The following is a 19,561-nucleotide window of genomic DNA, read 5'->3' as shown; positions in this document are numbered from 1 at the left end:
CTTGTTAGCACCATAAAATCCTGTAAATCCACAGAATAAACTAGCCTATGCAGATCAGCTGTTGAATGTGTTGGAGTTACCTACTCATTTTTGTTATTCCACAGAATAATGAGAATACTGGCAGGTTGATTCACATTAGCCAGTTCCTGTCCTATGTACAGTAATACTATCTATCTACCCAAAGCCAAAATAAATGCCTTGATCCTGTAAGGGGTGGCCACAAACGAAATCTCCTCCATGTCACCCTTTACCTTGCCATTTCACTGCCCTCCCCCCAGCATACACCCCACTCTCTCATATACTACCCCTCTACCCCATCCCTCCATCTTATCCTCAGTCTCCCCCTCCCTCTCCCCTCCTTCACCTCATTCACATGCACTCTCCTAGTCAATTTCTCAATCTCCATCCTCTCCACAGGACCAAACCACCCCAACGTATTTCTCCTAATTCTTTCTATCACATCCAGATCCACACCATAATGCTCCTTCACTTCCTCATTTGTCAGTCTCACTCTCCATGTAACTCCACATGCTCCTCTCAAATAACCCATGTTCACTGCTCTCATTCCTGACTTGTGTCCTTCCAACAATGTCCAAACTTCATTTCCATTTGTTAGCATAGGGACCACAGAACTGTCATGTAGTGACTTTTTTACAGTGAAATCTTGAATTTCAATGGACATGAGTACTGAAAAATCGCATCAAAATTCAAATTGAACTTCTTAATGGGAAAAATTAGTTTGGATCTGGGACCTCCAAACCTCACTACATAAAATCATATCTTGCCCAGACCCCCTGTAAACTTTATGAACTATAATTGTGGTTAAGTAACTGCAGTTCTGCATTGAACTGCTATACTGTAGTGTAGAATAGAGATTTTCCCCGTCAGCAAGGGTATACTCGGTGTATTTCTGCTCAATGTAGAGGTGCCATATGATCTTAACACTGAGTGACAAGCCAAATGGTTTCCTGTACCTAGGAAACCATGTACTACACTGGGTGGAAACCATATAACCGGGGTTTCTGGGAGGGTTAAGTGTCTCCCACAGATTCCTCTATCCAAAATCACTTAACAATGGCAGTCGTTTCAGAGAGCCTTGGAGAGTCCAATACCTGCCCAGGGCCCCAGCCAAATGGCAGATTCATGTGGCCATGTGGAATGTGAGAGGTGTGAATGAGGAGAGCAAGAGAGTGGAAGTGGTGAATGTGTTCAAGAGTGCGACATATGTCGCGATGGCATTGTGTGAAAAGACCATGAAAGGGTGCACAGTGGAGGAGTGGGAGGGTGTGAAATGTGTAAGATCTGGCATGAATGGGTGAGGAAGATGCAAGGAAGGAGTTGCTTTGTTCATGAATGAGATGTGGCAAAGCAGCATGAGAGACTATAAAATGTGTCAGCTCCAGGTGTATGTATGTCAAGTTCAAGTTTGAGAACGTGAAAGTGGCAGTAATTGTAGCATATGCACCATGTAAGGACAGGTGTGAGAGAGAGAAAGACAGGTTTTGGGATGAGCTGGGTGAAATAGTGGGAGAAATGCCCACGAACTATAAAGTGACTGTAATGGTGGATATGAATGGAAGAGTAGGCACTGGTCCTGAGGATGACATAATGGGTTGTTATGGAGTACCAGGAGAAAATGATAATGGGAAGAGACTAAAGGATATCTGTCAGAAGAGGAGGTTGTGTATTTGTAACTCGTATTTCGAACACAGAGATGCACAGAAATATACATGGTATAGAGGGAACAGGGATCGTGTTGAAAGAAGCCTGATTGATTACGTGCTCATAGAGAGGTCGATGATGGGAATGGTTCCTAATACGCGGACCGTGAGAGGACGATGTGGAGGTCTGCTAAGATCATAAGATTGTGGTATGCAAGATCAAGCTGAGAGGAGTGAGGTGGATCAGGAGGGAGAGGAGCAGTCAGGGAAAAAGACTGAAAGTTGAGAAGCTGAGGATCAAAGAAATGACAGATGATTACAGGACCAAAGTAGAGGAGGAGTTAGAATTACTGATTTGGAATTAAATGGATCTGGACAGCATGTGGAATGCATAAAGGGATTGCTTAGTTAGGAATCCTATAGCGGTGTGTGGTGCGTCAACAGTAACAACAAAGAAGAATGATATGGCATGGTGTGATGAGGAGGTAAAGAGAGCAGTGGAGGAAAAGAGGAAGAAGTGGCTGAAGGGGTTACAGAACAGGGGTTCAGTTGAAATAAGAACTGAATATGTTCAGAGCAAGATGCAAATGAAGAAACTAGTGAAGAGGAAAATGAAGGAGGTAAATAAGGATCTAGGAAGAAACATGAATGTGAACTACTCTGGAAACAGAAAGTTATTCTGGAAAGAGGTGCAGAAATGTAGAAGTGAAAGTGGAAAGAAATGTGATGGTGAGAAGGATGTAGGTTGTAGATTAATAACCCATGAAGATGAAGTAAGGACCAGATGGAAAGACTATCTTGAAAGCCTGATGAATAGGAATAGGGAGAGCAAAGCGGCTGTAAACATGATTGGTTTTGGGGGTGTGCAGAGAAGGAATCCAATACTAGGAGAAGTGACACTCAAACAGGTGAGGAGTGTTGTGAAGCGGCTGAAAAATGGGAAGGCAGCTGGGGTTGATGAGGTGTATGCAGAATTGATTAAGTGTATGGAATGACTGGAATGAAGTGCTTGTTGGAAATGTGTAAGAAGGCATGGATGAGTGAAACTGTGCCTGCAGAGTGGAAGAAGGCTGTGATTGTACCCCTGTACAAAAATAAAGGTGAGCGAAGTGAGTGCAAGAATTATCGTGTCATAAGTTTATTGAGTGTGGTAGGGAAGGTATATGGAAGAATTATTATAAAGTGAGAGGGATATCAGAAGTCCTAATGAGTGATGAACAGGGTGGCTTTAGAGTGGCAGAGGATGTGTTGACCAAATATTTGCAATGAGACAGATAGTAGAGAAGGCTTGTGAGAAAGACCATAAGGTGTTTATGGCATTCATGGATCTGGAAAAAGGATATGACAAAGTGGACAGAGAAGGATTGTGGAAAGTTTTGCGCATGTACGGTGTAGATGGTAAGCCGCTAGGTGCCGTCAAGAGTTTTATGATGGTAGTGGAGCATGTGTAAGGGTTAATGGGCATCTAAGTGAATGGTTCACGATCGATGTGGGCGCGAAACAAGGTTGTGTGATGTCCCCATGGTTGTTCAATATATATATACATATATGAATGGGACGATAAGAGAAGTAAAAACATGAGTAATGGTGAGGGGGATGGCGTTGGTAATGAATGGTGATGGATAGAATATCTCAAATTTGTTGCATGCTGATGATACAGTACTGCTTGCAAGTACCGGACAGGAACTTGGTAGGCTAGTGCAGAGTTTTGCTGATGTCTGTAAGTGCCGTGCCTTGAGAGTAATCGTAGAAAAGAGTAAAGTGATGGTTACTGAGAGAGAAGGTGACTCCCAGTGTGATGTAACAGTGAACAGAGAGAGACTGCAATTGGTGAGAGGGTTCAAATACCTGGGTAGAGTGACAGAAAAGAGAGGAAAATGTGCAAAAGAAGTTGAAAGTAGAGTGACACAAGGAAGAAAAGTAGCTGGTGCAATGAAGGCCTTGATAAGAAACAAAGGCTTGAGTGTTGCAGCTGCACGAGGCTTACACGAAGGAGTGTTAGTGCCAACTTTAACACATGGATATGAGACTATGGTGTGGCATGAAAATGAAAAGTCAAAAGTAACAGCAGTGGAGATGGGACTGCTGAGGAATGTATGTGGAGTACAGAGGGTGGATAGGATACGAAATAATGTGATTCGTGAAAGATGCGGAGTGAGGAAGTCGGTGGACACCAGAATCGAAGAGAGTGTACTGAGATGGTATGGTCATGTGGAAAGAATGGATAACAATAGAGGGGTGAAAAAGGTATATCTGAGCGAATTCGAAGGAAGGAGGAGACGAGGTAGGCCAAGGAGAAGATGGAGAGATATGGTGGATGAATGTGTGAGGAATAGAGGTTTGGAAGTTGGTGAGGCTAGGGAACTGACAAGAGATCGAGCTGGCTGGATGAATGTTGTGAGGAGACGTGCATGATCAGGGATTTTGGCACCCCTTTTAACATGGCAGCGTCTGGATTTACTCTATCGGATACAATTATGTGAAGCTACAGAAAATGGAATTCCCCCGAGCTAAGCCCTGTATTGGACTATATAGCCCCGCTAGGGTTACAGGAGGGAGCTACCCCTCCCGGCACGGCAGCCCGGGCGAGGCTCGAACTTGCAATCCCCTGATCACAAGTCCAGCGCGCTACCACTGTGCTACCGCGCCCCCCCATGTGAAGCTACAGAACGTGGTGAATGTTTTTGGCGTATCTGATAAAGCCAGGATTCCAGGGGCTTGAATGATGAGTGAATGGAAGCGTGGCCCATTGGACTAGACAAATTTGGGCTGTCTGGACACTGCTAATCCTCACCCTGCCCTAGGGTGGAAAAGGAAGTCCGGATGGTGATGATGATGATGATTTTTGCCCCTGCCTATATTCCCTTTTCTCCTTTGGCCGTGAAGATTTAGAGGTGACAAGCTGCACTCGTCCATTACCACTGCTACCCAAGGAATCATTCTTGCTTGCCATCTTGAAACAGGTAAGCTGCAATGAAAACACAATGAAAATACATACAAAATTGCAGCGAAATGCACGTCCACACGTGGAAGGTACAGGCTGAAACTGTGGCGCTTGGCTGTTGTTCTTGTTGGCGCCTATTCCCATCCGGGAGTTCTTGTCTTTAAATAAGATGGCTTTTTTTTTCTCTCTTTATCTCTATTGTTCATTTCTATGTTGCTCCCTACATTCATAATTATGTCTCTTCATATCAGTATTCTGCCCACTGTATTTGCCACCACCTGTAATTCATTTTGTTTTAGTATTTCTATTATTGATTCTTTTCCTTTCATTTCTCTTGTTATATCTTTGCATGCTTCACATATGAATAAATGATAACACATTGGCTGTAGAGGGCAGGACAGTTGCAAGATGGCCACTGACAATAGACCAATGCCTTGTGCACGGCTTGTTTTGGTTGGTGTTGAGCCCCAACAGCATCAAAAAACGCGATTTTGGCATCGAAAAGTGAGATAGATGGACCACTCGAAAATGCATCGAAATTTGAATCATCGAAATCTAGATCATCGAAATTCGAGACTTCACTGCTGTTCCCTCTCCTGACATTGAGAGGGGTCTATCTCCGTGCTAGGGAATCTTTGTATGCTGCACGTGTTAGGCGTATAATGCTGTACGGTAGTGGGATCTCGGCAGTAAAGGAAGAGGATATTCGTAGGTTCAAACGTACAGAAATGACAATGATTTGATGGATGCATAGTGCGTCCTTGAATGCGAGGCCTGGAGGGGGCTAGGTTTATGAATGAAGAGTTGAAAGGAAGGATGGGACATTGAGTGTATTGATGTTGTGATGAGGAGGGGCAAACTGAAGTGGTCTGGGCACGTGAAGACGATGGTGGATGACAACTGGATGCGGAAAGTGAGAAGTGTGCATGCTGGGGGAAGGGTTGTGAAAGGCAGATCAAAAATGACCTGAGATGAGGTCACAGATTGTGACCTCAGGGATAAGGGCCTGAATAAGGAGGCTGTCCAGAGATCGAACAGCATGAAGTGCCACCATCAGGTGGCCAAGGCCAATATGCATGCATGTTGGAGCCTTTATAAACAGTATCATGCTCACTTCCCTGCTTCTTATCACTGTTTTCAATGAACCAGAAACCTATCTTCCCTGCTGTACCCTTTCATGCACTTCATCCTCCCAGTTTCCATCCTTACACATCACACAGTAATACTACTGTACATACATCACTCATCTCTGATAAAGTGTCCCTGATTCACTCACTAAATTCTATTGCACACTTCCATCTTCTCCATTTTATGCCACCTACCATATCTTATTTTTTGAAGCATAGCTCATGACCTTATCGATGTATGACTGTCATTTCTCTTGAGCACAAACTCTATAATGGTAGTTATAAGTGCTGTATCTATCTATCTATATACCTAGGCAGCTTCCTCCAAGGAAAGGGAGGTAGCCGAGACAGGGCGACACACTCCCAATTTACTCATCCACTCTAACACATTCATTTGTATCTTAACCCCAAAGGGGTGAAGGAACAGACCCTCACCGCACCACACCACACGAGGGTCAACTGCGCAGTGAAATCAGTGATATCCACAGCAGGGCCCGACAGCAGAGCTGGTTTACCCTTGCCACATCATAATGGAACCATTCCCTTACCCGCACCTGACCTGATCAGCTGATCAGACAAAATGCGGGAGAATATCCCCTCAGGGCTGTGTCATCATGTATTCATTCACAATTTCTCTCCATTCATTTCTATCATGCACAGCCACTCTTCCTTGCTCAACAGACATTCCTCTCACATCCAATGCTCTCTTCACAATGTCCATCCATCCTATTCGTGGTCTTCCTCTCAGCCTTACACCTCTAACATCAGATCTAGTTATCTTTTTCACCAATAACTCATTATCCATTCTCCCCATGTGCCCAAACCATCGCAACACCCTCTGCTCAACTCGATCAGCCGTCTCCCGAACAACTCCAGTTCTCCTTCGCACTTCATCATTTCTCACTTGATCCATATGCATCACTCCACACATACTCCTCAGACACCTCATCTCCATTACAATCAAACTTTTCCTCTCTGCTACACCCATATTCCATGTTTCAGCCCCATATAACGTAGTCGGTACCACAACACCTCCATACAGCCTCCTCTTTACATCCATTCTCAGCAAACGACATCTAAACACTTTTTCATTCATTCCAGCACCGTTCCTACTTCAATCATTCTAAACTTCACTTCTGCATCTATGCTTCCACCCACAGCAACATGTGACTTAAAACACTGTACCTCCTCAAGCAACTCACCATTCAAAACTATATTAATCTTCCTACCATCTAACAACCTCATGTTCTTCATCACTTTACTCTTATTCTCATTTACTTTCAATTTCCTCCTTTCACACACCCTTCAAAACTCTTCTACCAACTTTCTCAATCTCTCCTCTGAATCAGCCACCGCTGCAGTATCATCTGCAAACAGCAGCTGCTTCAGATTCCACTCTCTACCATCAACATTCACCAGACTCAGACCTCCACCTAACACTCTTGCATTCACCTCCCTTACAACACCATGCTTATAAATATTAAACAACCATGGTGACATCACACATCCCTGCCACAGCCCCACTCTCACAGGAAACCAATAACTCACAGTATTTCCCACTCTTACATATGCTCTACTATTTACATTTTTTTTTTTTTTTTTATGCGAGGAAGAAGGAACCAAAGGCCATGAGCCCGCAGTAACAGTTCCCTCCAAGAGAAAAACAAAATACAATATAGAGCCAAATTCAAGATCCAATCATTTTGAGATGCCTGGACACACTGCGTTTGAAAGACTGGAGATCATAGGCAGCAGGAAATACAGACAGAGGGAGACAGTTCCAGAGCTGACCTGTTGCATAAATGAAAGACTGGGAGTAACGGTTAACTCTTGCATTAGAGAGTTGGACAGAAAAAGGATGAGAGTTTGCTGCCAGACGGGTGCTACGCGCCTGTCGTAGAGGTGGAGGAATGCAAGCAGACAGTTCAGAGGAGCAGTGATCATTAAAGTAGCCATAGAAAAGAGATAAAGATGCAACAGTGTGGCGAAGAGACAGAGGTTGAAGGGAGTCAGTAAGAGGAGGAGAGTTAATGAGACGAAAAGCCTTTGACTCCACCCTATTGAGAAGAGCTGTATGTGGGGAGCCTCCCCACACATGAGAGTTGTACTCCACACAGGGGCGGATAAAACCCCTGTATAGAGTCAACAATTGTGCAGGGGTAAAGAAAGAGCGGAGTCGGCTTAGCACACCCAATCTCTTGGAAGCAGATTTTACAAGAGATGTAATATGATCTTTCCAAGATAAGTCCCGAGTAAATGAAACCCCAAGCATGTTCAAGGATGATGCAGGATTAAGCTGAATATTATTAAACATTAGTGGGTATACCTGTGGAAGATTTTGTCGGGTTGATAGGTGTAAGAACTGAGTCTTAGATGCAGTAAAGACAACCATATTATTTTTACCCCAGTCAGAGATACCAGCCAAATCAGACATTAGGTGTGCCACAGCCTCATCCCTTGCTTGTTGAAGTAACTGTTGAGATGGGCGTTGCGGGAACCGAATGGAAAGGTGAAGGGTGGAGTCGTCAGCGTATGAGTGGATAGGGTTAGATGTACAGCTTAGAAGATCATTGATGAATAAAAGGAAGAGAGTTGGTGATAGGACAGAGCCCTGAGGAACACCACTGTTGATAGATCTAGGAGAAGAACGATGGCCGTCTACAACAGCAGCTATAGAACGACCAGAAAGGAAGCTAGCGATGAAGGCACAGATAGAAGGATAGAAACCGTAGGAGGGCAGTTTGGAAATTTATGCCAGACTCGATCGAAAGCCTTTGAGATGTCAAGTGCAATGGCAAAGCTTTCGCCAAAGTCCCAAAAGGAGGATGACCAGGAGTCTGAAAGGTAGGTGAGAAGATCGCCAGTGGAGCGTCCCTGACGGAACCCATACTGACGATCGGAAAGAAGGGTGTGATAGGAAAGATGCCTTAAAATTTTTCTATTAAGAATTGACTCGAAAACTTTTGAAATACAGGACGTTAAAGCAATTGGACGATAGTTGGAGGGTTGGGAGTGGTCACCCTTCTTTGGGACTGGCTGAATGAGAGCAAACTTCCAGCAAGAAGGAAAGGTACAAGTTGACAGACAAAGGCGAAAGAGTTTGCCTAGGCAGGGTGTAAGCACAGAAGCACAGTTCTTGAGAACAACAGGAGGGACCCCATCAGGCCCATATGCCTTGTTAGTACTGAGGCCAGTGATGGCAGAAATTACATCAACTGAAGAAATTTTAATGTCAGCCATGAGGAAGTCAGAGGGGGGAAGTGATGGAGGAACAGCACCGGAATCGTCTAAGGTAGAATTGGAGGAGAAAGTCTGTGCGAAGAGATCTGCTTTATCAGTAGAAGAAATAGCTACAGAACCATCAGAGTAGAAAAGAGGAGGGAAGGATGATGAGGTAAAGTTGTTAGAAAGATTTTTGGCAAGATGCCAGAAGGAGCGGGAAGAATTCGAGTCGGAGAGTTGAGAGCATTTAGTATGGATGAAATTATTTTTAGTAGAGCGAAGAACAGACTTAGCACGATTCTGGGCAGAAACGTAAAGATGATGTGATTCAGGGGTGGGTTGGCTCCGGTACCTTTTGTAGGCCCTCTCCTTGTTGCGGACAGCATTAGAACAAGCGTGATTAAACCAAGGCTTTCTTGCATTAGTCAAAGGATATGAGAAAGGAATGTATGCTTCCATGCCCGAGAGAATAACCTCCATAATACGCAAGGCACACTCAGATGGCTCACGGCCACGGAAGCAATAATCATTCCAGGGAAAATCAAAGAAGTACTGCCTGAGGGCCTCCCAGTCCGCGGCTCCAAAATGCCACAGACGACGTTTCACTGGAGGGTCCACAGGCCGTACCGGAGTGATAGGACAGGTTAAGGTAATAAGGTTGTGGTCGGAGGAGCCCAACGGAGAGAAAAGATTAACAGAGTAAGCAGAAGGATTAGTTGTGAGGAAGAGGTCAAGTATGTTGGAGCTCTCTCCAAGACGGTCAGGGATACGGGTAGGGTGCTGTACAAGCTGCTCTAGGTCATTAAGGATAGAAAAGATGTAGGCTTGTTCACCAGGTGGATCCGTGAAAGGAGAGGAGAGCCAAAGGTGGTGGTGAACATTGAAATCTCCAAGAATGGAGATTTCAGAGAAAGGAGAAATGGATAGAATGTGTTCCATCGTAGAAGTAAGATAGTCGAAGAATTTTTGATAGTCAGTAGAATTAGGGGATAAGTAAACAGCACAGATATATTTAGTCAGAGAATGACAGGAAAGCCGGAGCCAGAGTGTGGAGAATTCAGAAGAATCAAGTTCAGGAACACGAGAGCAAGATAAGTCGTTGCGTATATATACACAACAGCCACCTTTGGCTTTGAAATGAGTATAGAGAAAGTAGGAGGATACAGAAAAGGGTTTGCTGTCAGTTGCCTCAGACAGCTGAGTCTCCGTTAGAAAAAGAAGGTGTGGTTTAGAGGAGGAGAGGTGGTGCTCAACAGAGCGAAAGTTTGAGGAAAGGCCGCGAATGTTGCAGAAATGAAGAAGAAGAGAGTCAGACCGTGGTTCCAGGCACCTTGAGTCGTCACCGGGAGACGGGCAGATGGTGGGGGCATTTATGGTCCCCCCCCCTGGGGACTCCGAGGCTTGATAAGACGACGCCATTTTGGTAAATTTTGAATAGGAAGTGTAGTGTGTACTGTGCATGTAGTTTGGTGAAGATAGTTACAGAAATTTGTACTGGAGAGCATGCTGGCCTACTCTCTGTGTAACTGAGACACTGAAAAAGTTCAGCAAAGGGGGATGGTCAGGAACTAGTCCTGAGGGCTGATGAAACGGGAGCTCCAGCACTCCCTGTCATCAGCTTTCCATCCACCTCGGGAGTACTGCCCTGCTTGACTGGTGCTACAGTCTACTCCTCACTTTTCACTCCTTTTAGTAACCTAACATCAAGTCCATACCATCTTAAAACTGTCCACAAAGCCTCCCTATCAATTCTATCATACGCTCTCTCTAAATCCATGAACACCCAAAACACATCCTTACCTTTCGCTAAATATTTTTCACACACTTGTCTCACAGCAAACACCTGATCCGAGCATCCCCTTCCTCTCCTAAAGGCACACTGCTTATCACCAATCACTCTCTCTGTACCCTCTCTAACTCTCTTAATTAAGGATGTACCATACACATTACCTACACCACTCAACAGACTTATACCCCTAAAGCTAGTACATTTATACTTATCACCCTTACCTTTATACAATGGGACCACACAAGCACTTGCCCAGTCAACAGGCACCATACCCTGCACAAAGCACACATTCAACAATCTTACTAACCAGTCAACAATAGTTGCTCCACCACCTTTCAGGCATTCTCCAAAATCCTGAAAAAATACTATTCTGACTTGAAAACGGATGAGACAGTCATATGGTACTTAAAATCCTGAAGAAGACTGATATTTCCCAAGAACTGCAAACCAAGTCCATTGTAGAGAAGACATCTAAGTAGATTTAGAATAACAGCTACCGGAAACAATGCACAGCTGTGAAAGGCTACAATCTAGTTAAGTTTATAAGCACTCAAAAAGTGTTTCAATCAAGTCATACAAACAGCTAATGACAGCATTTACCTAAGTTCTAGCCATTCTAACCACTGCAATTATTTGGTATACATCCACCCACCAGAAATAGTATGCATTCATTCAGTTTATTCACCCATTTTATTGTATTCATCACACTATTCACTTACTTGAAATATGACTGGTTGAACACAGAGACCAAGGACTGAAGTGGAGAGAGAGAAGGTTTTCACAAGTTTAATCTGTGTTGACAGTACACCACGGTACACCTCCTGCCACGTGCCTGGCCCGATATTTGGTCTGGGGAGCAGGAAAAGGCTCTGTCAGTGTATGATGCTGAATTAAAATATTTCCTGTAGATATACAGTACATTCAAATAATACATATACAGTAATCCCTCCAACATCCGACGTAACAGAGCCATAGGCAGGTCCGGATAGTGGTCCTGTCCGGATATTGGGCCCCAGCTTATGGACTTGTACTTATGGACCCTAACTCAGAGAAACACCTATACAACTCCCTCTGGACATGCATAGCACCTATTTAACCCCTACACCGCGGGCTTGTTTACCAATGACTTGCGTGTGCCGCGGGGTTATTTGGGCTCCGACAGACTCTCAAAAAATATTTGCCAAAAATCAGTTATTAGTCCTAGAATAATAAAATTACATATGCTTATGGCACATACCTTCAGCTTTCTCCTGGAATGATTGTTGAGCCTTCGTCGGTTACCGTAGGACTTGTGGAGACCTCTGAAGTAGGGTAACGAAGTCTCCACTTTACACTTCCCGACAACCCGTAATATGATTACCACAGCCAGATACAAACACTATAAACACTATTCTACAATTTTCAAGTAGTTTGGGATCCATACTCAAAAAAAAAAAAACACTGTGAAAGCAATGGAAATTACGAGCGCGTCTGATCGTCGCACTGGCACTAGTTCGCTCTTGGTAGTCTGTCATTTATTATTCATAAAACCCCTCACACTTTATATTTCTATTACTATATAACACTTATATATATCTACAGTCTTTATCCATAAGTTTCCTTCAGTAGTATTAGTTTATTGTCACTGTAGGGATTCAATTTCTTTCAGTAAAATACGTAGCATTCACTTTCTCGTCCTGTATACTGGCATTGAGAGTGAATGTCACTTTCATCTTCACTCTCATAACTCATAGCATTCAGACATGCTAGAGTGAAACTTTCACTTTCATTACTCCTAGGGTATATATTCGTATTCTTATAATACTACTCATTTACATTTCTATTTACGTTCTCTATTTTATTTACATTATTTACATTTCTATTTAATTTACACTGTGTTGTGCACTGTCACTTGAAATAACTTATAAAACTATTTTCCATTGTTCACGTATATTTACATTCATTACTTTCACTTGCTGTTTACACATTATTTACAATTCCACTTGCACTGTTTTACTCAATAGAAAGATCGTAATCACTCTTTTATCAATTGTCAGCCCTTTACCTCTTTCCACACGAGGTTTAGTAGGGGGTAAAGGTCACAGGGCCATTTGCATGGGGGTGAAAAAAGGCCTTGAAGTCAGCAAGAAGAAACATACGTACTCTCACTTCGGAAGATGAGAGTGAACTGATAACGGAGGACCAGCGTGGAGGCCTGCTAGGGGTTATTCAGAGTTACCAATATTACTTCTTGAAACAGCTAAGTCTAGCACTGATATGATTGGCAGGAAATCTAGACAATACATTATAAATTTGGTAGTTCCAGGTGAATGTAAATATCACTTAGGCTTCTCCCTTCCCTCCTTACATGTATATTTATTACGAAAATAGATTAGAGGCCTACTTAGGAGATATATATTCAGAGCTACCAATGTTATATCTTGAAACAGCTTTGTCTAGGACTGATATGATTGGCAGGAAATCTAGACAATACATTATAAATTAGGTAGTTCTAGGTGAATGTAAATATCACTTAGGCTTCTCCCTTCCCTCCTTACATGTATATTTATTATGAAAATAGATTATACGGCATATTTCAAGGGGAAAAAAACAGCGAAAATTAGCGAACGAGTGCACGTGAGGTGTTGTCAGGTGATAATTAGCCAATTCCAGGTGTATGGCACTCTCACTTACCTTATTTCTTTCTTGTATATATTATTTGGTATAAGAATAGGACATAGGGCTTATTTCAATGGATGAAATCAGTGAAAAATTCCAGGGAAGATTTACTTAGCGTAGCACGGCCGGGCAGGCGAGAGGATAGGGTAATGGAGGGGGGGTAGGGAGGGGAGTCAAGAACGGGGAGAAATGGCTAAATTGTCAACAATGGATGGGAGTACAGATGAGATTAGGAGTGCTGACTAGTGTTGGACATTGGCAGTACTGATAGATGATACAAGCCCCCACTTGGAAGCCCGGGTGAATTCAAAATAACACAGAAACACAAAAGCGATGCCCCGCGGTATGATCCCTTGCTCCCAAGCGTCACGAAAGTGACGCCCCGCGGTTAAGGGGTTAAGACCCAAATCACACCAATAAGGCACATAAAAGACTGAAATAAATGCAAAAGAAGCATAAAATGAGGGTTTTGAGGTAGGTTCATACACTATTCAACATTCTGGGTACTTACAAGTGCCTGGCTCCTGGACTGGTACTTATGGACCCTAACCTAGCCTAACTCAGAAAAACACCTTCCTACTGCACATGCATAGCTCCTAACACCCTATTCATACCAATAAAGAACATTAAAGAGTGAAATGAGGTGTTTGAGGTAAGTATAGTATGGAAAAAAGTACAGTATGAAACATTCTGCCTACTTACAGCAAGTCCATTGCCATCTCGATGAATAACCGCCTCCTCTCGGACTCTGACAGTAAGAAGGATTTCCTGAAGCACTTGCAGTACACTGTTCATGAAGTCTTGCACTGAACTTAGTCAATCGCACTCAGAAGTCTGTTCTCTTCACAGTGCGCACTCTTGTCTATTTTTATTTATTTATTTATTTTTTTTCAATAACAGAACGGAGGAAGGAAAAACAAATGGGGAAAAAAAAAAAAAATCCATACACCAGATTACTGGTGTCCTCTGTTCATAAAATATCTGTAACAGTTAGACTTGAACAGTTGTAGGTTGAAATTTGGAGGAAAACAACTCTAGGGAAGCGAGTTCCAGAGAGATGCAGTTCGGGGAATGAAAGAATTCTGATAGGCAGAAGTTCTGCAATATGGTTGAGTGACATTCCAGTCATGAGCACTACCAGATGCCCGTGTAGCATGAGGGAAGGCATGGAGAGGTGGCACCATGGACGCAACTTCGTCTGAGCATTTGCCAAAAAAATATTCATTTCATTCATTCATTCATTGCCAGACGCCATGTATCCCAAACGGGGTGGCCAACGGCTTAGAGTTAATTGTTTTACAGGGAGGGGCACTAATCCTCCACCAACCCCACTTGACACGTAGGGATGCCAACAGCATCTGGTGTTCCCAGGCGGTCACCCATCCAAGTACTAACCAGACCCAACGTTGCTTAACTTCGCTGATCGGACGGGAAGCGGTGCACTCAACGTGGTATGCCAAAAAAATATCTGTAAAATAATGCAAGGGAGGCAACATTGCTCCATTGTAACTTACTAAGTGTTGCACTCTGCACTTTTAACTTTTCCTACTCTTCTAACCATTTTCTAAAGCAAAAACAATCAAGTCTATATACGTTAAATTTTGTTCCAAAATTGTATTCTCACTCACAACTGTAAATCCTTAACACAACACACTGTTTTTTTCATTGCACAACACTGTAAATTCCCGTGTGGTCTAGTGGAGAAGTTCTTGCTGTTTAATCACTGTCAGAGTCCGAGAGTATCAATGGCAGGTGACCTAGGGGTGCGTCGCTGGGTCGTGGTGATGGCGTACCCACTGCAGACGACTCTGAAGACAGACGCAAACTCACGTCGAGAGGTGACTCCACCATGGCTGATGTGCTGGGCTGTGGCTCGGAGCATGAGGGCCTGTCTTGGGGAGGCAACGGAGTGGAGCCAGGGCTGGGCACAGCGGGGGTCACGGGCCTGAAAAAACTGTCAATCGTTGATTGACACAAGGACCGACGATTCTGATGATTGATGATGCGCTGCCTGAAAGCACGCACTTCCTCCACAAGTCCCAAGGGCCCCATGTCCCTGTTGCAGTCCGGGTGTTCCAGGTAGTCGAGAACAACCTCTACGTGTTCCCGGAGTGCACTCAGCTTGGGGATGGCTGGAGTAGTGTCATGATGAGGAGTCCGCATCATCGTCGCCGTCCTCGTCGGAATCTTCAAGCTGGGTACTGACACCTGCAAATGAAGATGTGATCTCGATATCATACAATGTCTGAAACCCAGGATCGCCCTCGTCGTCATCCAACCACTCACGCACATCGTCCACATCAACATCATCGCCATGCGTACGTAGCCGTGCATGGAAGTCATCCACGTCAAACCCTAGAAAATCGTACTCCACATCTGTTCCGAGAAGCAGACGAGACCAACCATTTTCTAGAGTCTTGACAGGGACTTCCTTCCATGCACTGGTCCAGTTGTAGATTGCAGACTTGATGTTGTAGCGGCGAAGGTTTTCCAAAGTCCACTGGCCTCGCGTGTCCTGTCCCTCCCTGCGCTCGTCCTTGTCCTTGAGAACAACCATCACCTCGTCCAGGAACTTCCGGCGGTGTAGGCGCATTGTTGCCACAATCACTCCTTGGTCCATTGGTTGGATGAGAGCAGTTGTATTAGGTGGCAGAAACATGCACCTAATCCGGCCATTCTCAGCCACCAAGTCCTTGTCGCACGGGTGGCCAAGTGCATTGTCGAGGAGAAGGAGGGCCTTTACCTGGTCGCGCGGGATTCCCAGTGTCTTCGTCTGGTAATTGATGACCTCCTTGATGAAGTGGCGGTGGAACCAGTCTTTGAAGATTTGGGCTGTAAACCATGCCTTCAAAGAATGGTACCAGATGACAGGAAGGACATCCATCACTCCACGAAGACACCGAGGCTGCTTTGCACGGCCAACAATAACGGGCTTAAGCCGGTGCATGCCGTTAGCATTGGCACAACACAAAGCAGATATCCGTTGCTTGGAGAGCTTGCGGCCAGGTACACGCTTCTCCGTCTCCTCGGCTAGAGTGTTCGTTGGCAAAGAGCGATAGAATAAACCAGTTTCGTCAGCATTGTAGACTTGACCGAGAGTGAGGCCCTCCCTGTCGATCAAGCCCTTCACCTTGTGCCAAAACTCGTCAACTCCATCCTCGTTAGCGTCCAAAGCTTCGCCATGAGCTTTACAGTTGGTAAGGCCATGCCGTAACTTGAACGCGAAGAGCCAACCCTCGGATGCCTTGAAGTCTAGGGTGTCGTGAAGCCTGGTGAACTTCTCAGCAGCAGCCTTCAGCTCCATTCCACATACCATCACACCAGCAGTATGTTGCTGTCGATACCAAATCAACGTGGAGCAGTCGATTTCAGCAAACTTGGGAGTAAACATCACCTTCCTCTCCACATTGCGTTTGCTTCTTGACGAGAAGTCAGCCGTGTACTGCATGAGTTTGTCTCGGGATCTCTTGATATCGAACAAAGTAGATCGGGCCAGGTTGAACTCGCAGAGGATGCGGGAAGAAGACCACCCCGCATCTACTTTCTCCAATATCTCCCGTTTCTTCTCCAGAGTCAACACTACTTTCTTCCTCTTCTCAGGCGGTGGGGCCATCATCACACACACTAATAGGAGGCCCAAGAGCAGCAGGAGTGCCTGCAGCAGGTAAGGAACCACCACAAAAGCAAGCACATGGGCAGCCATGATGACGAGCGTGCACTCGCGACGAGAAACAGGTGGAAAGTGGGGAGGATGCAGCGGCACTCTATCGGACGTCAGAGGAATGACGCGCCACAACAAAGCTGTCCCGCGCCCCGCGCGCCAAGTTCAAATTACGGGAAAAATACGGGAAAAATTCGGGTTTTTTTATATTTTTTTGCGGTTTTCTGACCATTTTGGGAATATTGGATCCCGGGACGATTATGTTCGGTTAGTGGGGATGTTCGGATATTGAGCGTTCGGATATTAGAGGGATTACTTAAATATATATATTAAACATATATATATATATATATATATATATATATATATATATATATATATACAGTATATATATATATATATTTATATATATATATATATGCATATATATACAGTATATATATATATATATATATATATATATACATATATATATATATATATATATATATATATATATATATATACAGTATATATAAGTAATCCCTCCACTATCTGCCGTAACAGAGCCAAAGGCATGTCTGGAAAGTGGTCCTGTCTGTAGTGGGCACCAGCCTCCTGGACTGGTACTTATGGACCCTAACCAGCCTAACTTTGAAAGCCACCCAACTAACTCCCTACTGGACATGCATAGCACCTATTTAAACCTATTTAAGACCCTATTCACACCAATAATGGACATAAAGCATGAAATAAATGAAAAGGAACCAAAGAATGAGGAATCAGAAGTGACTGTACCTCAGCCAGGGTACTTACATCATGCTTGTGGCTGCCTCTCTAAGGTTTTGGCAGCGGTGAAAACGCTCTTGAAGCACGTACAGTAATCCAGTGTTGTGCTGCACTTAATTCTTTGCACTGTGAGTTATAATTGTTTAACACTGCACATTGTTCTTAACTGCACTACTGCAGTTCTAACTGCCTGTTTAAACTGCCAATTTGCACTCCACCGTTGATCCTTTGCACTCTAAGTTCAAATTTCTTAACACTGCACAACACTGTAAATTCCCATGTGGTCTAGATGCGAGGTATTGCAGTATATTCACTGCTTATTCACAAAAAACGAGCACGTGTGGCTTCCAGTGCGATAAGCATCTATTCACAATTGAAGTTAGGGAGTAACTGTTAATGTCGGAGAAACAGAGTCGCCAGATCGCAACAGCCACATTACCAATCTCCTCAACTTTCATTACCAAATTTAACTTTTCATCACCAAATTCGTAAAGCTAGCATTTATTCTTCACTTATTATATATACAAGTGGAAATACATGTAATCACTCTCTTTATAATTAACTGCATGTTGATTATTTTCCCACTATGTAGGGTAGCAGATTAATCAGAGAGAGCAACCAATCCACCATCTCCATCCTGTGTATCCTCATACATGTGAAAAATCCGTTTGGTAATGCATTATTCTGATTCATTACCAAACGAATTTTTCATTACCAAATTGGCCCACATTTGGTAATGAAAAATAACAAACAGAAACCCTGACAGGGAAGGGGGGATGGGGGAGGATGGAAGGGGTGAAGAGGCCATTGTGTAAGCAGCTGTTTGGCGCCGTGCGGCAATTTCAAATTACGGGTGGGAAAAAATTCAGATTTTGGGGGGATTTTTTTCTTTTTTTGGCCATTTTTCGGTTCCGATGGTCCAGGCCCACAATGTCCGGTAAGTGGGGATGTCCGGAAAGTGGGCATCCGGAAAGTACAGGGATTACATATATATATATATATATATATATATATATATATATATATATACTGTATATATATATATATATATATATATATATATATATATATATATATATATATATATATATAAACACACACATATATATATATATATATATATATATATATATATATATATATATATATATATATATATATATATATATATATATATATATATATATATATATATAATCAGCCGTTTGAGTATCCACTGCAGGACCGGCCTATCCCGACTGAAGTCGGGAAGATACAGCCAATGTATCTCTACCAAGTGGCTTTGGCTGTCTGGTATAGATTGTATGTAGGGTGAGAAGTGCTTGTAAGTGTAATTGCAGTGTTGGAGTGACTTTGGATATGTGTGTAGTCTATGAACCAAGTGTAATCGGCCCGTGCAAGCCAACTGGGTGCATGCATACTTTATAGTAAGCGACACTGGTTCAACCACAGCACCCCTTGTGTCCGCCAATGCAGGACATGGCCGGGTGAACACTCCCAAAGTTTATTACCCTGGCGGGGCGCGAACCCTGGCTCACCCATATACAAAACGCACACTCTACCACTGTACCACAAAGGCTCCATATACAGTAACCTCTCAAATAACGCGAAGGTTAGGTTCCTGGAGTGGTCACGTTAGTTAAAAACGCGTTTTTTAAACATAATTTTTCCATAAGAAACGATGGTAATATTGGGGGTTACATTCCTGGACTCTGGGAAAGTCTTCCCATT

General features: G+C 43.6%; 1 protein-coding gene and 1 pseudogene across 1 annotated transcript in view; both read right to left on the bottom strand.

The window, feature by feature from the left end:
- Positions 1-17,862, bottom strand: part of LOC145401307 (transmembrane protein 70 homolog, mitochondrial) — a 28,686-nt gene extending 10,824 nt beyond the window's left edge. The window contains exons 1-2 of the mRNA XM_080273634.1: positions 17,858-17,862; positions 11,463-11,592 (exon numbers count right to left, since the gene is read on the bottom strand). Of these exons, the coding sequence (XP_080129760.1) occupies positions 11,463-11,592; positions 17,858-17,862 (135 nt within the window). The remainder of the gene's footprint in view (positions 1-11,462; positions 11,593-17,857) is intronic.
- Positions 14,748-14,866, bottom strand: LOC145401465 (5S ribosomal RNA; annotated as a pseudogene).
- Positions 17,863-19,561: the final 1,699 nt, after the last annotated feature.

The sequence above is a fragment of the Coenobita brevimanus genome, chromosome 55 (assembly GCF_032717465.1).
Source record: "Coenobita brevimanus isolate Jiangsu-jjx chromosome 55, ASM3271746v2, whole genome shotgun sequence".
Taxonomy (NCBI): domain Eukaryota; kingdom Metazoa; phylum Arthropoda; class Malacostraca; order Decapoda; family Coenobitidae; genus Coenobita; species Coenobita brevimanus.
This window is presented reverse-complemented; position numbering and strand designations above follow the sequence as displayed.